The 18,468-nt window shown below is 34.5% G+C and overlaps 1 protein-coding gene across 1 annotated transcript; it reads left to right on the plus strand.

Moving 5' to 3' along the window:
• Positions 1-14: 14 nt before the first annotated feature.
• Positions 15-9,373, plus strand: LOC138315143 (unconventional prefoldin RPB5 interactor-like). Its single transcript, XM_069255927.1, has 9 exons — positions 15-125; positions 480-558; positions 933-1,068; positions 1,375-1,457; positions 2,980-3,040; positions 6,893-7,064; positions 7,477-7,645; positions 7,907-8,119; positions 8,513-9,373. Exons 1-9 carry the CDS (start codon positions 46-48, stop codon positions 8,747-8,749), a joined length of 1,230 nt encoding a protein of 409 aa, XP_069112028.1. The 5' UTR covers positions 15-45; the 3' UTR covers positions 8,750-9,373.
• The last annotated feature ends 9,095 nt before the right edge of the window (positions 9,374-18,468 follow it).

The following is an 18,468-nucleotide window of genomic DNA, read 5'->3' on the forward strand; positions in this document are numbered from 1 at the left end:
TTTGTGAGCACAAGCGGCATACAGCATGACAAGAGGCTGACAAAAATGAGCCAACAACAATTTTCACGTTTAAAGGAAGAACAAGAAAAGGCAATCCACGAAACAAACATCAAACTTGAAAAATGGTGACATCTCTTTCAAATATTCGTTTGAAATCAGATGACAAATCATATTATCCATGTAATTTGTCTGTAAAATAACTCTTATAAAAACAGCTAAACTGTCTAAGGTGTAGGACCAGGGCGCATTATTACATGAACAAGTTGAACTCTCCGACATGTACTGTTTGGTATCGGGCAAAGTCGTAAGGAAAGTCATATTAGTAGAAGTTATCCTTAAGACTGGAACAATTATCTCCTTCCCATAGCAATTATTGGACCAAGGCCTATACTGTCTTACTACTCTCTTAGGCCAACAAGTGGTTATGTTCTACAACCATATGTCTCTAGATTTTTAAATCAATTTCTATCTGTTGACAGGGAACAGTTCCGATCAGATTATGTAGCATTGAAGACACGACTTAAAACTCTGCCTGACAAAGTCTCACATGATGTAATGGTGGGTATTCAGCCTTCAATGGGAAAAAATATCAATTTCTAAAAACCAGCAATATCAGATGTAGGCGGGGGTGACTCTTTCTGAATTTATCACTTAATCATTTATTTAAGTGCTGATGTAGTGGATTCTTAATTAGGGCAATGTTTGTTATCTGACTGAAAGGCTATGTTGTGTTAATTGAGTTATTTAGACCCTCTGGGCCTCTAAGGTAATTGTGAATCTGAAATTGAAAGGTATGGAAATATTATGTTTACTTATCTTTGCTGTGTAGAAAAGTTCAACTTATTACATACAGAATAATTAGGAAGTAAAAAAAAAGGTGTGAAATTTTAAGATAAAGGTATTTCAAAGAAAATCCATATTGTCATTTCCAGGTTCCGTTTGGTTCTTTGGCTTTTATGCCCGGAAAATTAGTACATACCAATGAAGTTTTGGTGTTGCTTGGTGACAATTGGTTTGCTGAACGTTCGGCTAAACAGGCAGCTGCAATCGTAGATAGACGTCTTAAAGGTAAGTACATGTATGTAGAGTTTATGATACATATGTAACAACACGAAAACTTCCACATTTACAGTACTTCTGTATGCTACCTATTTGTTGTTGAAAATTATAAATACAGATATAGGTATATAATCATAATTCAAATTCCAAAGTGCTTCAAAATTCATGTACAAGGCATAAGTAGATTTATGTGGAGACTTCTTATGCCATGTTTAACTGTAACTTCTCGGTGTGGTAAATATCAATTATGATTTACTATATCAAGCACCATAATGATGTTTACCTGGTATATGCTAATTTGTATTTTCATTTTAGATGTTGAAAAACAGATAGAGGGACTGAATGAACAGAAAAAGATACTGTCACCCAGACTGGACTTTACATCAGATCTGGCACAGGTAACTTATAGATTTATTTGAAGAAAAAAATAAACCTGACAAAACTAATTGTACGTATAGTAATTTACTTTATAAAGTTTATAGCACTTTGTGTTTAGCAACGAGGATCTAGCACAATGGCTATGTAATGTGAAGTTTATAATTCAATGATTTAATTTGCAACAGATCTTTATACAAGTGTCATAGATGATTATTCGATAAATTTCATTAAACCTAGGTACATTCTGATAACCATAAGAGGGATATAAAATACTACAATGAACAGAAACACAAACATTTACAGTACAATTGCATCACATTTATAGTAGCATAGTAAAAAGTTTTCCATATAATTACAAAGGGGACTTAACTCACTTATACAAAGGGGCCTTAACTCACTAATACAAAGGGGACTTAACTCACTTATACAGAGGGGACTTAACTCACTAATACAAAGGGGCCTTAACTCATTAATACAAAGGGGCCTTAACTCACTAATACAAAGGGGACTTAACTCACTTATACAGAGGGGACTTAACTCACTAATACAAAGGGGCCTTAACTCATTAATACAAAGGGGCCTTAACTCATTAATACAAAGGGGACTTAACTCACTTATACAAAGGGGCCTTAACTCACTAATACAAAGGGGCCTTAACTCACTAATACAAAGGGGACTTAACTCACTAATACAAAGGGGCCTTAACTCACTTATACAAAGGGGCCTTAACTCATTAATACAAAGGGGCCTTAACTCATTAATACAAAGGGGCCTTAACTCATTAATATAAAGGGGACTTAACTCACTTATACAAAGGGGCCTTAACTCATTAATACAGAGGGACTTAACTCACTTATACAAAGGGGCCTTAACTCACTAATACAAAGGGGCCTTAACTCATTAATACAAAGGGGCCTTAACTCATTAATACAAAGGGGCCTTAACTCACTTATACAAAGGGGCCTTAACTCATTAATACAGAGGGACTTAACTCACTTATACAAAGGGGCCTTAACTCATTAATACAGAGGGACTTAACTCACTTATACAAAGGGGCCTTAACTCATTAATACAAAGGAGCCTTAACTCATTAATACAAAGGGGCCTTAACTCACTAATACAAAGGGGCCTTAACTCACTAATACAAAGGGGCCTTAACTCACTAATACAAAGGGGCCTTAACTCACTAATACAAAGGGGCCTTAACTCACTAATACAGAGGGGACTTAACTCACTAATACAGAGGGGACTTAACTCACTTATACAGAGGGGACTTAACTCACTAATACAAAGGAGCCTTAACTCATTAATACAAAGGGGCCTTAACTTACTAATACAAAGGGGCCTTAACTCACTAATACAAAGGGGCCTTAACTCACTAATACAGAGGGGACTTAACTCACTTATACAGAGGGGACTTAACTCACTAATACAAAGGGGCCTTCATTTCAGATTTTTTTTTATAATTAAACATAATTCTAACAGTATGATTACAAACTTGATACTTTGTGTTCAGTATGAAGTGTTGAGTCTTTTTCACAGGAACATGGTGTGGTAGATATTACAGAGGAATATGATGAGGAGAAAGAGAAACTCTGGAAACGTGAGTCCTGTTGTCAGTAAAAACCAAATTCTCTACAGTTGGCTTTTCTCTATTTCTTTGCTGTCCGTTAACAATTTTTGTTATCACTATTTCCCAGAAAGTACTCAAGTGATAATTCTCAAACTTCATATGTAGGTTTCCATAGGGCCTTAGTTGTGCACATTACGTTTTGGGACCAATCAGCCAACAAGATGGCGGTCAGGAAGCCATCTTGGATTTTGGTTTTTAAAGTTTGAAAAGTAGAGAAAAGATCCATCTGACAATTGTCAGACGTAGATTAGTCTTTGGTGGGCGTCAAGATCCTCCTGGGATCTCTTGTTAATTTTGCATACTCATTTTCTAAGCTAGACAACTGTACATCTGCCAATATCATTAAAAATGTCTGAAATATATGTGCCTATCTTGTATTGATAATCAATATTGGTTAAAGGCCCACCACCTTTTGGAAACGGCTTTTAATTTTTAAAATGGAAATGTAAAACGAGATCGATAATTTTGTAGAGTCAAAAAATTTTTTAAAGATGCTCCACCGCTGACAAATGGTATTTTTAGCTCACCTGGCCCGAAGGGCCGGTGAGCTTATGTCATGGCGCGGCGTCCGTCCGTCAACATTTCCTTTAAATCGCTACTAGTGATAGAGTTCTGCATGTTTTGTAACCAAATTTGGCCACAAACATCCTTAGGGGAGGGGAACAGAACTTGTGTAAATTTTTGCTCTGACCCCCCCGGGGGCAGGAGGGGCGGGGCCCAATAGGGGAAATAGAGGTAAATCCTATAAATCACTACTTGTCCTAGAGTTCTGCATGGATTGTAACCAAATTTGGCCACAAACATCCTTGGGAAAAGGGGAACAGAACTTGTATTAATTTTGGCTCTGACCCCCCGGGGGCAGTAGGGGTGGGGCCCAATAGGGGAATTAGAGGTATATATTCGAATTCCTACAGAAAAGAATTAATTAATCAGTATTCACAACAGTACTTGGCATTACAAACCAGGTGAGCAATACAGGCCCTCTGGGCCTCTTGTTTCTCTATCAAAAACAGGAGCAGATGATTTTGTATATTTCTTCAGTTACAAAAGTAACTTACTTTACACCATTACCACCATTGAAAAGTTTGAGCTTCTTATTTTACTTCAAGATAAAAATATTAAAAAACATTAATATGTATTAATTGTATCCCGAAAAAATCCGTGGCACTATGTCCTATATGAAATGCAGTACTGATTGCACATGCACCAAAAGCAAAAAAAAATATTTTGAAATATTTTTTATGTTAATTAGACATATATATATACACTATTAAACACCAATTATCGTTCAAATGATGGGTATCATTTATGCTCTGTCGGCGGTGGAGCATCTTTAACTTACTGTTAATACTACATTTATCATGACCTTCTGAACAATTTTATTAAAACAAATTAAATGTTAATTTTCATAATGCTGGTTGTCTTATGTTTCCCGCCGTCATCCTAAATACTGCATGGTAGTTGACTATCACTGCGCCATACGTCAAAACATTATTACGCAGGAAATCTTGCATATGTTTGGTGTTATATTTTATAACCTCATCTTAGTCTATCAGTATATATTTTCTGATGTTATACATTTTTTGAAGAAACCTTTATATTTTGCTCCGGAAAGGTAGTTAAGTGGCCCTTTAAAAGACATTCCATGACTATATTCATAATTTAAGCACAGATTTTTCCTAGAAATGGTCTTTACTTGCATTTATTGTTCTCATATAAGTTAAAGAAGATTATTAAATGGTAATAACAGGAAAACATTGATAAGTCGTTGGGACCAGGTAAAATAATTGACTTATCCAATAGTTCGACTCAACCATGTTTCTATAACAATGTAATATATGACTGTACATGTATATCAATTTGACTTGAGTTACCTTCGATGTTTATTGGATACATTTTTAGAAGGATTACAAGGGCACGAGAAAGCAATCTTTGACATTTAATAAAATAATAAATATGTGTTTTTAAAAAAAATAAAAACAATCTATGATAGAAAAGGTGACACATAAGTATGGCAAGCCGTTTGGGTTTTGACCAGTTGAAATGAAGATATCTGTATTCAAAATAAAGATAACTATATTTCTACAACAATTAGAGATATCTGTATTTGAATTAGAGATATCTTTAATTGAATTATAGATATCTTTAAGTAAATTAGAAATATCTGTATTTGAATTACAGATATCTATATTTGGATTACAGATATAGAGATATCTCTAATTAAACACGAAATAGAGATATCTCTAATTCAAATACAGATATCTCTAATTGTTGTAGAAATATAGTTATCTTTATTTTGAATACAGATATCAATTAAAGATATCATTATTTCAATTAGAGATATCTGTATTTCATTGTAAATAAAGATATCTGCATTTAAAATAAAGATATCTTTAATTCAAATACAGATATCTCTAATTCAAATACAGATATCTCTAATTCAATTAAAGATATCTCTAATTCAATTAAAGATATCTCTAATTCAATTAAAGATATCTCTAATTGTTGTAGAAATACAGATATCTTTATTTTAAATACAGATATCTCTATTTGAATTTAAGATATTTTTATTTGACATGAAATAAAGATATCTGTATTTAACTATCAAATAGGAAAAACGACTGCTCTCTAGACTCTCCGTTTTGCGCATGATGGAAGTAAAGCAGTGGTGACGCAAAATGGCGGGGAATGCACACCGTTACAAAGTATCCGCTTTCAATATAATACAATTATAGCTGCAACAGTTTGCTCTGTTTTCCGGAGAGCAGTTGCCATGTTTTGTTCTTGAGAAATCCCCTCCAAATAGCAAGTTTATCGGTTTCATAGATCTACGGTTATCATACATGCATATGGATTCTTAAAATCCAATTTGATTACAAGCGTTTCATTAACATTGATCAAGATTAGGGAGTAATCATTATTTTCTTTGTGTTTCAAAATTAATCTTCGTACTGAGTCAACACGTGTAAATACAGATATCTTTAATTCAAAGAGATATCTGTATTGCAAAGTAATTGCAGATATCTCTAATTCAATTAAAGACATCTGTATTTTAAATAGAGATATCTGTATTTGAATTAGAGATATCTGTATTTTAAATGAAGACATCACTATATAAACAAAATTAAAGATATTTTTATTTAAAATAGGGATATCTTTAATTCAAATAGAGATATCTCTATTTTAAATAAAGATATCTTTAATTGGACAATAATAAAAGATATCTCTATATCAATTACGATTAAAGATATCTGTAATTCAAATAGAGATATCTGAATTTGAAATAGAGATATCTGTAATTTAAAAGAAGATATTTCTATTTTCAGTAGAAATAGAGATATCTGTATTTAAATATGACATATCTTTATTCAAATAGAGATATCTTTATTTAAATTACAGATATATTTAATTAGATAGAGATATCTTCATTTTAAATCGAGATATCTTTAATTAAATAGAGATATCTTCATTTCAATAGGTAAAAACCCAAACGGCTTGCCATACATAAGAACGGATGTATTTATGATGGATGTTATATGCATCTACATGTAAAGTCAACAGACAGTGTATATATAGAAATAGTAAAACATAAATAGGTTTAGGGCGGGATGAAGTACTGTAGTTTTGTGTTATTATATCTGTCTGTCCATCCTTCTGGTCCAGGGTGTGTCATCTTGTCATATTTTGTGTCTAAGTTGACTTGTGCAAGATCATGTTTTGCTTATCTAAATCAATTAATTCTAAATTGCCATATTTATATAAGAGCATTGATAATGCCACAAAACAGTTTCATACAAGAATACTGATAAATTCTAATTTCAGAACAACACTGGAAAAGAGTACAGGAGCTGAAGAAAAAGAAAGAAGCATTGAAAAAAGATGACAGATCGAAAGATAAATCAAAACATCAAGAAAAGCCAATGACTGATGAGCAGTTATGGGCAAGGCTGGATGAACTGGAGAGGATAGAAGCTGAGAGGAACGAGTTAGAGATGTAATGTTGTTATGGAAACTTGTGATGGTGATGGTTATAGAATTGAAGGCTACATAAGCAAAAAGGATTTAGAAATGTATTGTTGTTATGGTAACCATTAAGATAGAAGCTGAAGTGAAAATGAGATAGAATATGTTGTTAAAACGACCAAAAAGATAGATACAGAAGGATCAAATTAGAAATGTGATGTTGTTACAGTGACTATAAGAGTAGAAGTAATGTGTAAAACGTATCATACCTTTTCTCCCTTACTCTTACCTTCAAAGAAAGTCTTTTGAACAAGATTTGTTGATGTTTATTCTTTCCTGATGGCATTGTTTGACAGAAATACTTTAATTACATGTCCAACAGAAGAACTTTTACTGTGTGTTTTAAGATGTATTTTAGTCGAAAATGAGTTTTCTCCTTCAAGGTTGGATACAGAAGATGAGATCAAACTTTCTCTGCCTCCTGGGAGTGATGAAGATGATGATGAGAAAAATGAAGATGATGATAATGATGATGATGATGAAAGTTTGTCATCTGCCTCTGATGGCAGTGACCTTGAGAATAATTCACGGATAACCTTTACACATACCAAGGTCAGTTGATTATAGGTCAAGCATGTCTTCTTCAGATTATAATCAATCTTACTGTGGCCCTTTATCATCCTCGATATTGCAGGGGTCACTATCACTGTTGTCATATTCACCCCTGAAATATGTAATAGCAAAACTGATATTTATTAACCTTGTTGCATTGAATCATTGTCACTTAACTTTTAATGTTAAAAATAACTTAACAAACAGAAGATTAAAGCATGCATGATTTTTGTCCTGTTTAATTTGTTTTATCATCTTCAGGTGGAGGAGTCAGAAGAAAAAGAAAACTCTGGTAAAATTGTAAGTCCCAGAGACATTTACAGACGGTTCTGTGGAGCAAAAACTAAATCTATATTGAAATCAAGCACAAGTGATGAAGGGCAGAAATCAAGGGTGAAGAAAAAGGTGAAAATGAAGGAAGATATATCATTGGAGGAAAGCAGACAAAAGAGGGGAATAGTTCAAGGCCCTTTGGTGAGTTTGTATATAGGTCAAGGTCCTTTGATGATTTTTTAAAAGTCAAGGTTATTTTATGAGTTGAGAAATGTCAAGATTGTTTGGCATGTTTATAAAAGTCAAGCTAATATGGTGAATTTTGGAAATTACAACACTTTAATGTGAAAATTGTAAATTTTAGCGCAACTTTGTGAGTTCATAAAGAATTATAAAAAATCAAGGTGATTTGATGAGTTTAAAGAATTTTTAAAAATCAAAGTCATTTGATGAAACAGCTGGATAAAATGTTTTTAGTTCTGCAACACTAGACCTAAAGTAATTGAGCTTATTCATGTATTATGGCTTAGAATACCTAGTCTTTTTCGTTTTTCGAATCAGCTTAATATCTACATTTATATTCTATTTTTCCAGGCGTTTTCTGGAGCAGTTGTTGAGAAAAACACAGATGATGTAATAAAAAACATTGAGGAGAGAAATTCTGATAAAACTGTAAGTGTTGGAGAAATGAACAGCTTGAGTTACAGTGCTAGGACACAAACAGGACTGGCAGGAGCAAGTGTAAACCAAGCTAATGTTAAGGACAATACACAGCCTAGACGCGTGTCAAAGTTCAAGGCAGGACGACAGCGTAACACGGATCCTACTTAACGCCACAAACGCCTGTTTAGTTGACCATCCTGTACTTTATTGATACCTACTCTGTTCGACTTTCATGCAGAATTTCTCTGATATACTTTATCAATATTCATAAGGTTCATAACTATTCATTAAGAAGTGATTTTATAATGAAAATCAATACAGTCTCATTAAAGCATTTTTGTGTAACCTCGGAATTCATCCAGAATATTTCCAGGCCTGTCAACATCAAACTGTTAGGAAGAAAAGAAAGATATATATATAAACAAATAAAAAATAGAGAAGTAAAACGATCAGAAACATATACAGATATTATATAATATATTAATGAAATTTTGTGTTTCTGAACGATGTATTCTTTAATCTTAAAAAGGATTATAGAGTTCCTTGATTAAATACTAAAATCAGAGTACAGATATATGTAATTTGTAATATAATGTATGCCAGCACTTTTACATGTTTATTTGTTTTTAAATAAGAAAGCCAGGTATAAATCTGTATTGTGAGTATGCATCATGATATTGTTTATTGACTAATCCTAGATGATGAGATTTACAAATATTTACCATGTATTCTCAACTCTGGTGTAATCTCAAAATCAAATAGAGTTTAAAATAAATTAATATTATGCTTTTATTTACTCTGATATCTGCACCTTTAAAACTCTTAAATCACACTATTTTATGTAGAAATAGCCATTGCATTACGCAATGGTCAACTGGTATAAAGGGCAATAACTCTTTGATTGATCGCTACCCAGAGTTGTCATTCCTTTCCTATCCACCTGATTACAAGTTCAGATATTTGGTTGTTGTTTCTAAAAAGGTACGAAACGTTGAACGAATAAAATCTTTGAACTTATATGACGAACAGAAAAATCCATTTTTGTCAATAATTCAACACCATTTAGTTTGAAATTGATCCAGAAAAAAAAACTTATCGCTTATACCTTACAACAGAATGGCCACCAGATCAACTTTCTCAGCAGAGTTCTTTACTAAATGATCTCCCCTTAATTTGAAACCTAGAATCATTATTTTTGTCTCTACTACATGTATGAAGCCAAATTAAGACAAAAATAATCAGACAGGGGGGAGGGCAAAGGTCCTCAATATTTCGTAACAACCCCCACTCGGGCGCCCCGCACCCACAGGAGATAATTTATATACTTTTTCATATATCATTACATATAATCCTTGTACATTTTTATAAACAGTGGTGTCGCTACCAGGAAATTAATGAATACGCAAATAAAGGATATCCCCTGAGAAATGTTATGATAAAGAATCACTGAGATGAGTTTTACGATGGAATTTGAGGATTTTGCGAGCGCCGAAGGCGCGAAATTTTGTTGTTTTGGGGGTCCGGGGGTCTCGCCCGTGAAAAAAAAATACGATTTAGAATGGCAGAGATGAGTTTTACGGCGCATTTTGTTGAATTTACGAGCGCTGGAGGCGCAGGATTTTGGTGTTCGGGGTGTCCGGGGGTCTGCCCTGGGAAAAACTTTGGATTTAGAATGGCAAAGATGAGTTTTAGGACGCATTTTGTTGAATTTGCGAGGGCCGAAGGCGCGGTATTTTGGTGTTTCGTGGTCCGGGGGTCTCCCCAGGGGAAAAAATTAAGATTTAGAATGGTTGAGATGTGTTTTATGATGTATTTGTAAGTACCGGAGGTGCGGGATTTTGTTGTTTGGGGGGTCCGAGGGTTTCCCCCGAGAAAAAATATTACGATTTGGAATGACTGAGATGAGTTTTACAATGTATTTTGCTGATTTGAAGCGTTCTTAACACGGTAATTTTTCGATTTAAAGTTACCTGCATTTAGAAATGATAATTGTGATTTCGTCATATCATTATGCAACCCTGCTCGATCTGAACATACCGGATTCACACCATCGGCACATTGTTGTGTAACTCAAAGTAATAATGAATTGAAGACATATAAACAAATTAATCTTTTAAGAAGCATTTTTTAAATAGTATAATCCCTTGATGGACATTTTTAGTCTAGTTCGTGTGTATTGAATTACATTATTAAAGGTTTGAACATTACGTGCTTGAACGTTTTAGGAAACGCGCCGCACAGCGGAAAATTTTCTAAAATTTAAGTTCAAAAATGTGCATGAGGACCCTTTTTTCTTTTAAATGTGCATTTTAAGAACATTTCACTCGGCGAAAATGGGGGGAGGAGGGGGCAAAAAGACATGTTTGTCCCCCCCCCCCCCCGTCCTGGGGAACGCCCCCCCCCCCTTAATTTATTATGAAATTAGGTAATTGCATATGTAACTTTGTGTCTACGAAATTTTCGGTTCTGGACATTACCCGGACCTTATTTTTTTCTTATTTTGATTCTATGTTTTTAATAATGATATTTTAATTCCGTGGAAGTCAGTCATGTCGTATCTTTAACGTATTAGGCAAAAAACATATCGTGGCCGTACAAACATGGTTTTCAGTAATCTAGTAACATATATACAAAATATAGTTTCTGAGTAATCCAATTGAGAAAGTATGAAGCCGCTTTTTGTGGTCAAAACGTTATTTAACACAAAAAATGTCATTCTATATTGACGATGTAATTGTTCCTGTCGGGGTAACACTGTACAGCTATTCGACAGTGACCACATGGAATCGACTGTCTATATTTGACATGGTGTCATGGTAACTGTACATATTGCCAAATCAATGCCACCTGCTACTTTGGCAGGCCCATGTGGAAAATAGCGCGTGAGAGGAGTGCTGATTTACGTGTATTTCCTGTCCCCGTGACGGAGATGGCGGCGAGTTACGTAGTCGGGTTTTGTCCGACTGTGTTGCCTCGCACAGCCCCGACAGCGGATCACAGTGGACTATTAGCGACCCATATTCAATTATCTACGTACACTTGTTGACATGTCTTTGTGAAATTTATGTCGAGGAAATTATTAATTGGTAGTTTCTCGATATACAATTAGTCATGTTACGTAAGTGACCTATTAAACTATCGATCAGGTTTATGACTCCTGATCAGGTCTAATCACTAATACTTGTCATCAATGAGTACGTGTTGCAAGTTAGAGACCTGTAACAAGTTAGCCGTTTATATGTACAGAATGGTTCTTTCATAGCTAACCATTCCGGGAGCCAGCTATACATGTAAACATAAACCTACTATAAACAACTACTTTGTAAATTCTATAAAAAAGGAGAGGAATGTGCTAGAGAAATATTTCAATATAACACAATTTAGCGTTTTGGTGTATACTAAAATATTAATTGTGTTATTTGAAGGTGTACGCTAAGGTGGCGATTTGGTCCTTCATGTTTTAATTCACACAATGTTAGCTAATTTTAACTATCGTAAAAATGTTGTTTTTTTTTTGTTTTTTTTTTAAATTGGGAATCAAAAAGAGGTGCATTTTTTCCGAAGACAATCTGAAAATGATTGTTATAATTTTGTTTTTCTGCTATGCAAATTTAATTAGCAATGACAGATACACGTGTAAACAGTTCAGGCTACCATTGACCCTTTTGAAAAATAAACTGTTCTTATTTTCGCCTTGAGGACTAATCTAATTTATCAGATATGAATGTTTATCTCTCAGGATCTTGTGTCCGATACCACAAACATCTCCACCAATAACCTCCCAAGGCCACTTCCTTGATTTTTACAATTCTTTATCGACATGTTTTATATACATGCATTTAGTTATATTTGTAAAAGCTGCATATCTCGCCTTAATTGTTACAAAAGCATTGATCAAATGTCAATTTCATTTGGAACCACGTTATTATATAGAACATTGACTCATTAAACAGTTGCACGTCTTTGAGATGAAGCACAAGCTAGACTCTTCTCCGACCTTGTTCATTAAAACCCCGAGGTGTTGCATTTAGATAATTTCAATCAACGGAAAACACAATTTTAAAAAAGGTTTTCTAAGGAAAAAATCGTAGACTAGTACTTATTTCTCTTGTGTCTATTGTTGTTTACTAAGTAATTAAGATGACAAATAGTCCAGTGTTAGTTGCCTTGGTAACAGCGTCACCTATATACTGTAATTCCTCGCAGGTGATTTGTTACAGTCGTAAAAATCTTTCCGTGACCCCGGGGAGCTTTGTCCACTGTTTTGATATTGCGTCACCTGTTGCGTCTCATGAGAGGCCACACTAAGGGACTGAGTCATTGATAAATACATTTAACTGCTCTTTGTTTATTTCAAGACCATTCTTTACGTTACAACAGGGAATCCTGTAGTGTACATATACTTTCTAAGTCTCTCTATATGTGGTTATACAATGTAATTAAACGCTTTCAAACTATTTTAAGCAATTCATATCTTTACGTCTGTTATTGCATTAGTTTGTTTCTGAATATACCAATATCCCCCATGGGCCTCTTGTTTGTTTTAGCTATTATATACGTATTATCGCTGAAGGATATTCTGTCCCTTATCCGTAAATAAGTCCGGATATTTCGGCCGCTGTCCTGACGCTTGGTGTCAAACAGTGTCAGCATTGACCACTGATGGCCGGAGTAGAGGGTATACGGTCAAGCTGTGTGGTCAAATCAGGGCTTTAACTGGGGGAATGTTGTGACTCGTGAAATTTGATCTAGTAATCGATTCTTGACTTATTGCGTATACAACAGACACGTAACCTGTTCGTTGCGCATCTGCCGTCCGGCTGGAACGTGTCAAATACTACAATCAATGACCAAGCGAACTTCGTTGATATGGCTTACATGAATTTGCGAAATAAATGTATTTACGCAAATCTTTGAGATCTGCCGTCCGGCTGGAACCTGTTAAATACTTCAATCAATGACCAAGCGAACTTCGTTGATATGGCTTACATGAATTTTCGAAATAAATGTATTTACGCAAATCTTTAAGATTGTTTTGCTCATATGATATGAATTTACTAGTACAGCTAGTTACTAACAACGGATGGATTTTTTGGTTCCAATCATTAAGCTTTGACTTCCAGACACCCATTCGCGAGCGAGGTGTCCGCGCCATAACCCGATTACGTCACGGGTCAAGAGCCTCCTTAATCTCGGTAGATATTACGTACACAAACATTTTCATTGGGTGGATTATGTCATCAACGACTAGGTAATGAACAAGTGTTTTGGGACATTGTTTAGCTAATGTAGTTCTAATCTAGTCCAGTAAATCCGGTCCAGGAGAGTCGCCAAATATCCCGTAGCGCATCAAAGGTACCGGAAACTGGCACAGTCACCTGGACAGGTAGCGCATTAATATCAGGTGTCAAAGTGACAAACTGTGGCAGCAAAGGTGTGGCGACTCCCGGAATCCCATAAACAGTTTAAAAGTAGGCATCGGGGGACTAGAGGTGGGGGATAGGATTTAAGATAGGTGAATAACACGCCTAGTCCAGCATGCATATCCAAAGTCCGTCTGAGATTTTGGTTAGATAACCTTGCGCGTTTTGTCGCACTTGAACATTAAAACATTTGTTAAAATCACAATAACATGGCATAAAGAAAACTGTTTTGTCCCAAGAGCTGTCTTATGTAAGAGGCCCGTTAATGTTCTGTTGTTGAGATCGCACAGACAAAGTTGTTACGGATCTCATTGTCACGATGTTATATAACGTTTAGAGTATGGTGTTGTACATGACTAAGAAATTCCTTGTATATATGTTTATTTGCAAAAACGACGATTATTGCCTTTCAATCGGTATGCTGCATATATGTATAACATGATAACTTAACCTAGTTACTAGCTACAATTTTACTTTGACCTTTTAATTGATACTGCATGCTTTGTGTACTTGATGGTCTTTAGACTTTCAATCGGTATAGAATATTATGTTAACCTTTGGGCCAGTACTGCATTTGCGAACATTATCATGACATTGGTTTTTTATTCATTATTGAATTTACGAAGATAACGTTCCTGACCTAATTGTTCTTTACTGTGGGGTTAACCTTTGCCCTTTGAATTGCACTGCATTTACAGACACGGTGACCTTGACCTATAAACTGGAAGCATTTGCAGAAATTATACGTTGACCTAGCAACTGAACTGGTGCTGCATATGTGAATAGCTGACTAAAACAATGTATTCTACTCTACGGATGTGAGTTGTGGCAATTAAAGAAAAACCAGGTATACATGCTAGAAAAAAACACAAAATTTCATTGTCAAATCTATACAAGGTTTTAATATAAGAACGAGGACAGATATGTCCACATCATTAATTGGTTGGTTTTCCATTGAAGTGTATATTAGTATCAAAAATTGTTGTTCCTTGGTAGAATATGTTCCATGGATAACTGGCGAAATTTTCGTAAAACTTTTCGAATTTAATTTGTGCAGTTTTAACAGAGGATTTATCCCTGACATTGTCCAACTTTTGAAAAAATATTATTTGTATTTTCAAGGACTTATAAATCCTTGGTATTTTGTACTGGATGGATTTTTAAAATGTGGTACACTTCCAAACAAATGCAAATGGAAACGTTTAGTAAATACCCATGTTAAAAAACATGAACAGTTTCAACTTTGTGAAAGGATGAAAGCTGATATAGACTCTCGTTTTTCTCTTTTACATGAAAGAATAGAACCATATGCAACATGGAAACTTGCTTTACGTTTTCCACAGTATAGTTCATGCATTAAACGAATTGTTAAAATATGCGTAGAAATGTGCGATAATGAAAATTTATATTCGTGTCATTTTTGTGGTCTAATGTATAATGATCTCATATTGCACAGTGTAATTGAATGTAGCCACACTGAGAACTTTCGAGACCAACTGTGGTGTATTCTCAGTACTGTGACACTTTAAATATGTTCAACAAGACATTTAATAGATATTAGAAACACGAAAAGAAATTCTTTTACAATTAGTTTGAGGTTAACCCTATTTTTATCATAAAATAACTGGACGATTAAGTGCGTTCTGTGACTGAAAGAGCACCTCGTTTGAATAAAACTTGAATTAAATCTTGGGATATATAGGCTCGCTCGAGATCTATTGGAGCTGAAATTTGGATATTGGAATTGAAATTTGGAGTGTTAGAAAATATTGGTTATAATTTGTCAAAGATTTATGAGAATTACGTCTTTGTATAAATTTGTCAAAGATTTATGAGAATTACGTCCTTTCAAGGAAGGGCTATAGATATTGTTGATAATTTTTGTTACTTGGGGCTAGTTTTCAATTATAATGGGAGATTTACTCTAGCGCTTAATACTTTAGCATCACAAGGAAGAAAGTCATACTATCTCCTTAATAGTAGAATGAAAAAATACATGCTTAATGTTGAAACAAAATTATCCTTATTTGATACTTATGTTTCATGTGTGCTTAATTACTGTTGCGAGGTATGGGGCTCGCACCCAGCACCTAAGATTGAATCTGTACATCTTTTATTCCTGAAGAGTCTATTGAATGTGAAAAAAACAGTCAATAGTTCTATGGTGTATTTTGAGACTGGAAGGTTTACTTTACATATACAGCGTAAAATAATGGTGATGAAATATTGGTTAAAGCTATTAAGAACAGTAAACTGTATTTTAAAGTCATGCTATAATGCTCTATTTGAGCTCATTATGAAAAAGCCTAATTATAAATTAAATTGGTTGTATGATGTAAAAAATGATTTAGGCAGATGTGGTTTCAACAATATTTGGATTGCTCAGAATGTAGATAATGAAAAACACTTTTTGGAATTGTATTCACAGCGCTTGCATGATATATTTATTCAGGAACTGCGTTGCGCATTTGACGTGTCTCCTAAATGTGAAATTTATAAACATCTTGTTGATAACTTTGAAATTCAATTTTATTTAAAGGCCCATTACCTTTCCGGAGCAAAATATAAAGGTTTCTTAAAAAACATTAATAACATCAGAAAATGCATACCGATGACCTAAAATAAGGTTACGACACCAAACATATGCAAGATTTCCTGCGTAATATATGAAAACAGTGGAGAGTCAATTCGCTGTTTTGCCGTCTGGCGCAGTGATAGTCAACTACCGCGCGGTATTTAGGACGACGGCGGGAAACATAATACGACCCGCGTTATGAAAATAAACATTTTATTTATTCTAATCAAATCGTTCAGAAGGTGGTGATAAATGTAGTATTAACGGTAAGTTAATAATTTTTGCGACTCTACAAAATTATCGATCTTGTTTTACATTCCCATTTTAAAAATTAAAAGCCATTTCGTAAAGGTAGTGGGCCTTTAAAGAAGCCTTTGAAATCTAAAACTAAACAAATATTGAGTAAATATCGCATGCAAGCCCACTCTCTGCAAATTGAAGCTGGCCGTTATAACGCCGTTCCCAGAGGCGATAGACTTTGTACTGTTTGTGACAAAAATGATGTAGAAGATGAAATGCATTTTGTATTACTATGTCCTGCTTATTCTGGGTTACGTAAAAAGTTTATAAAAACTTATTACCACAAACACCCAAGTGTATATAAATTAATTATGTTATTTTCATCTAAAAATGTAAAGAGCTTAAATCTGTTGGGGAAATATTTGATCCACGCAACAGAAAAAAGGAAAATTATCATTAATCAGCAGTAGTATATATATCATACTCATGTATTAATCATTTTGTTTAATTTGGTATGAAGTATATCGGAATTATCCTCCGCCATCTTGAAACATAACAACGATCATTGTATTATGTATTTGTGTATTGGTTAAACCTATATGCTGTATTGCATTTGGAAAATAAAAAACTTGAAACTTGAAAAAAATGAGAATTACGTCCTTGTAATTATCCATGTATAATGGTTAGTTTTATAAGTTGTAAGCCCGTCGGTCTGACAGTGTGATTCGGGAACAGCATTATCGGAGTACCCGGAGATAAACTGCCAGGCTATGGTTAGAACATGGCTAAATTGCCTTACTTGCGTACTGAACTCTCAGACTGATACCCGGATGTCGACATACAGTGACAAAATCATAAAACATCTACAGTTGCCCTATAACCAGATAAAACATTAGATTAAACCATTATGGCGTTTCTACCCCCGGGTATTTGTTGTGACCCACTTACAGTAGACTATAGGCTCAAAGACGGACTAATTGCTAATTTATCTTCCACGTTAAAGTTCTGGGTACACACAATATAGGGTCATTCCTCTTTATTGTTTGATTAAAGGCTAATCTCCATGAAGAAGCCTGTACGAAGAAAATAGAAATAATATTAATGTTATGATTCATAAATCGGACAGTGACATTCCTACCCTAGGCGTCTTAAGTCGGAATTACGTTATCCACCCCGGGTGTCACACTATCAGCCCGTCCATCAGTTGTCCAACACGGCTGACCAGTCAAATGACCATCCATTTATTTGGCCACAATATCATGTCAGAGTTACTGTTAATCCAGACAGGCCATCAGATAACGGACAATGATATCTACATTCTCGACTGGACGTCTTCACATACTTAATCTATGCTATCTCCTTACAGACAGGCTATAGAGATGTTGTATTCTCGTGTTATTCTTGTGACAGGCATTCTAATGATACCGTTGTACAATTAAATACAGATAATGCTAAATTAAATGTTTAATTTTGGATATGATTTGACGGTAGCTTTATTTTTCTTAAATACTTTTCTACATATTTAGATAAAACAGTAGTCGGATTCACATGGACGTGGCACGAATATTTTTAACTAACAGTATACAAGACTATAATATATATATATGTATGCTGTTGGTTAAAAATTTTCGTGCCAGGTCCCTGTGGTC

This window comes from Argopecten irradians, chromosome 2 (genome assembly GCF_041381155.1).
Source record: "Argopecten irradians isolate NY chromosome 2, Ai_NY, whole genome shotgun sequence".
NCBI lineage: Eukaryota > Metazoa > Mollusca > Bivalvia > Pectinida > Pectinidae > Argopecten > Argopecten irradians.

What these genes read in the sequence shown, in the direction of transcription:
- LOC138315143 (XM_069255927.1), top strand. Translation starts at nt 46, where the DNA reads ATGAGCCAACAACAATTTTCACGTTTAAAGGAAGAACAAGAAAAGGCA. An exon ending in AACATCAAACTTGAAAAATG is followed by an intron (nt 126 to 479) that starts GTGACATCTCTT and finishes ATCTGTTGACAG; the next exon opens with GGAACAGTTCCGATCAGATT. An exon ending in CGTAGATAGACGTCTTAAAG is followed by an intron (nt 1,069 to 1,374) that starts GTAAGTACATGT and finishes TTTTCATTTTAG; the next exon opens with ATGTTGAAAAACAGATAGAG.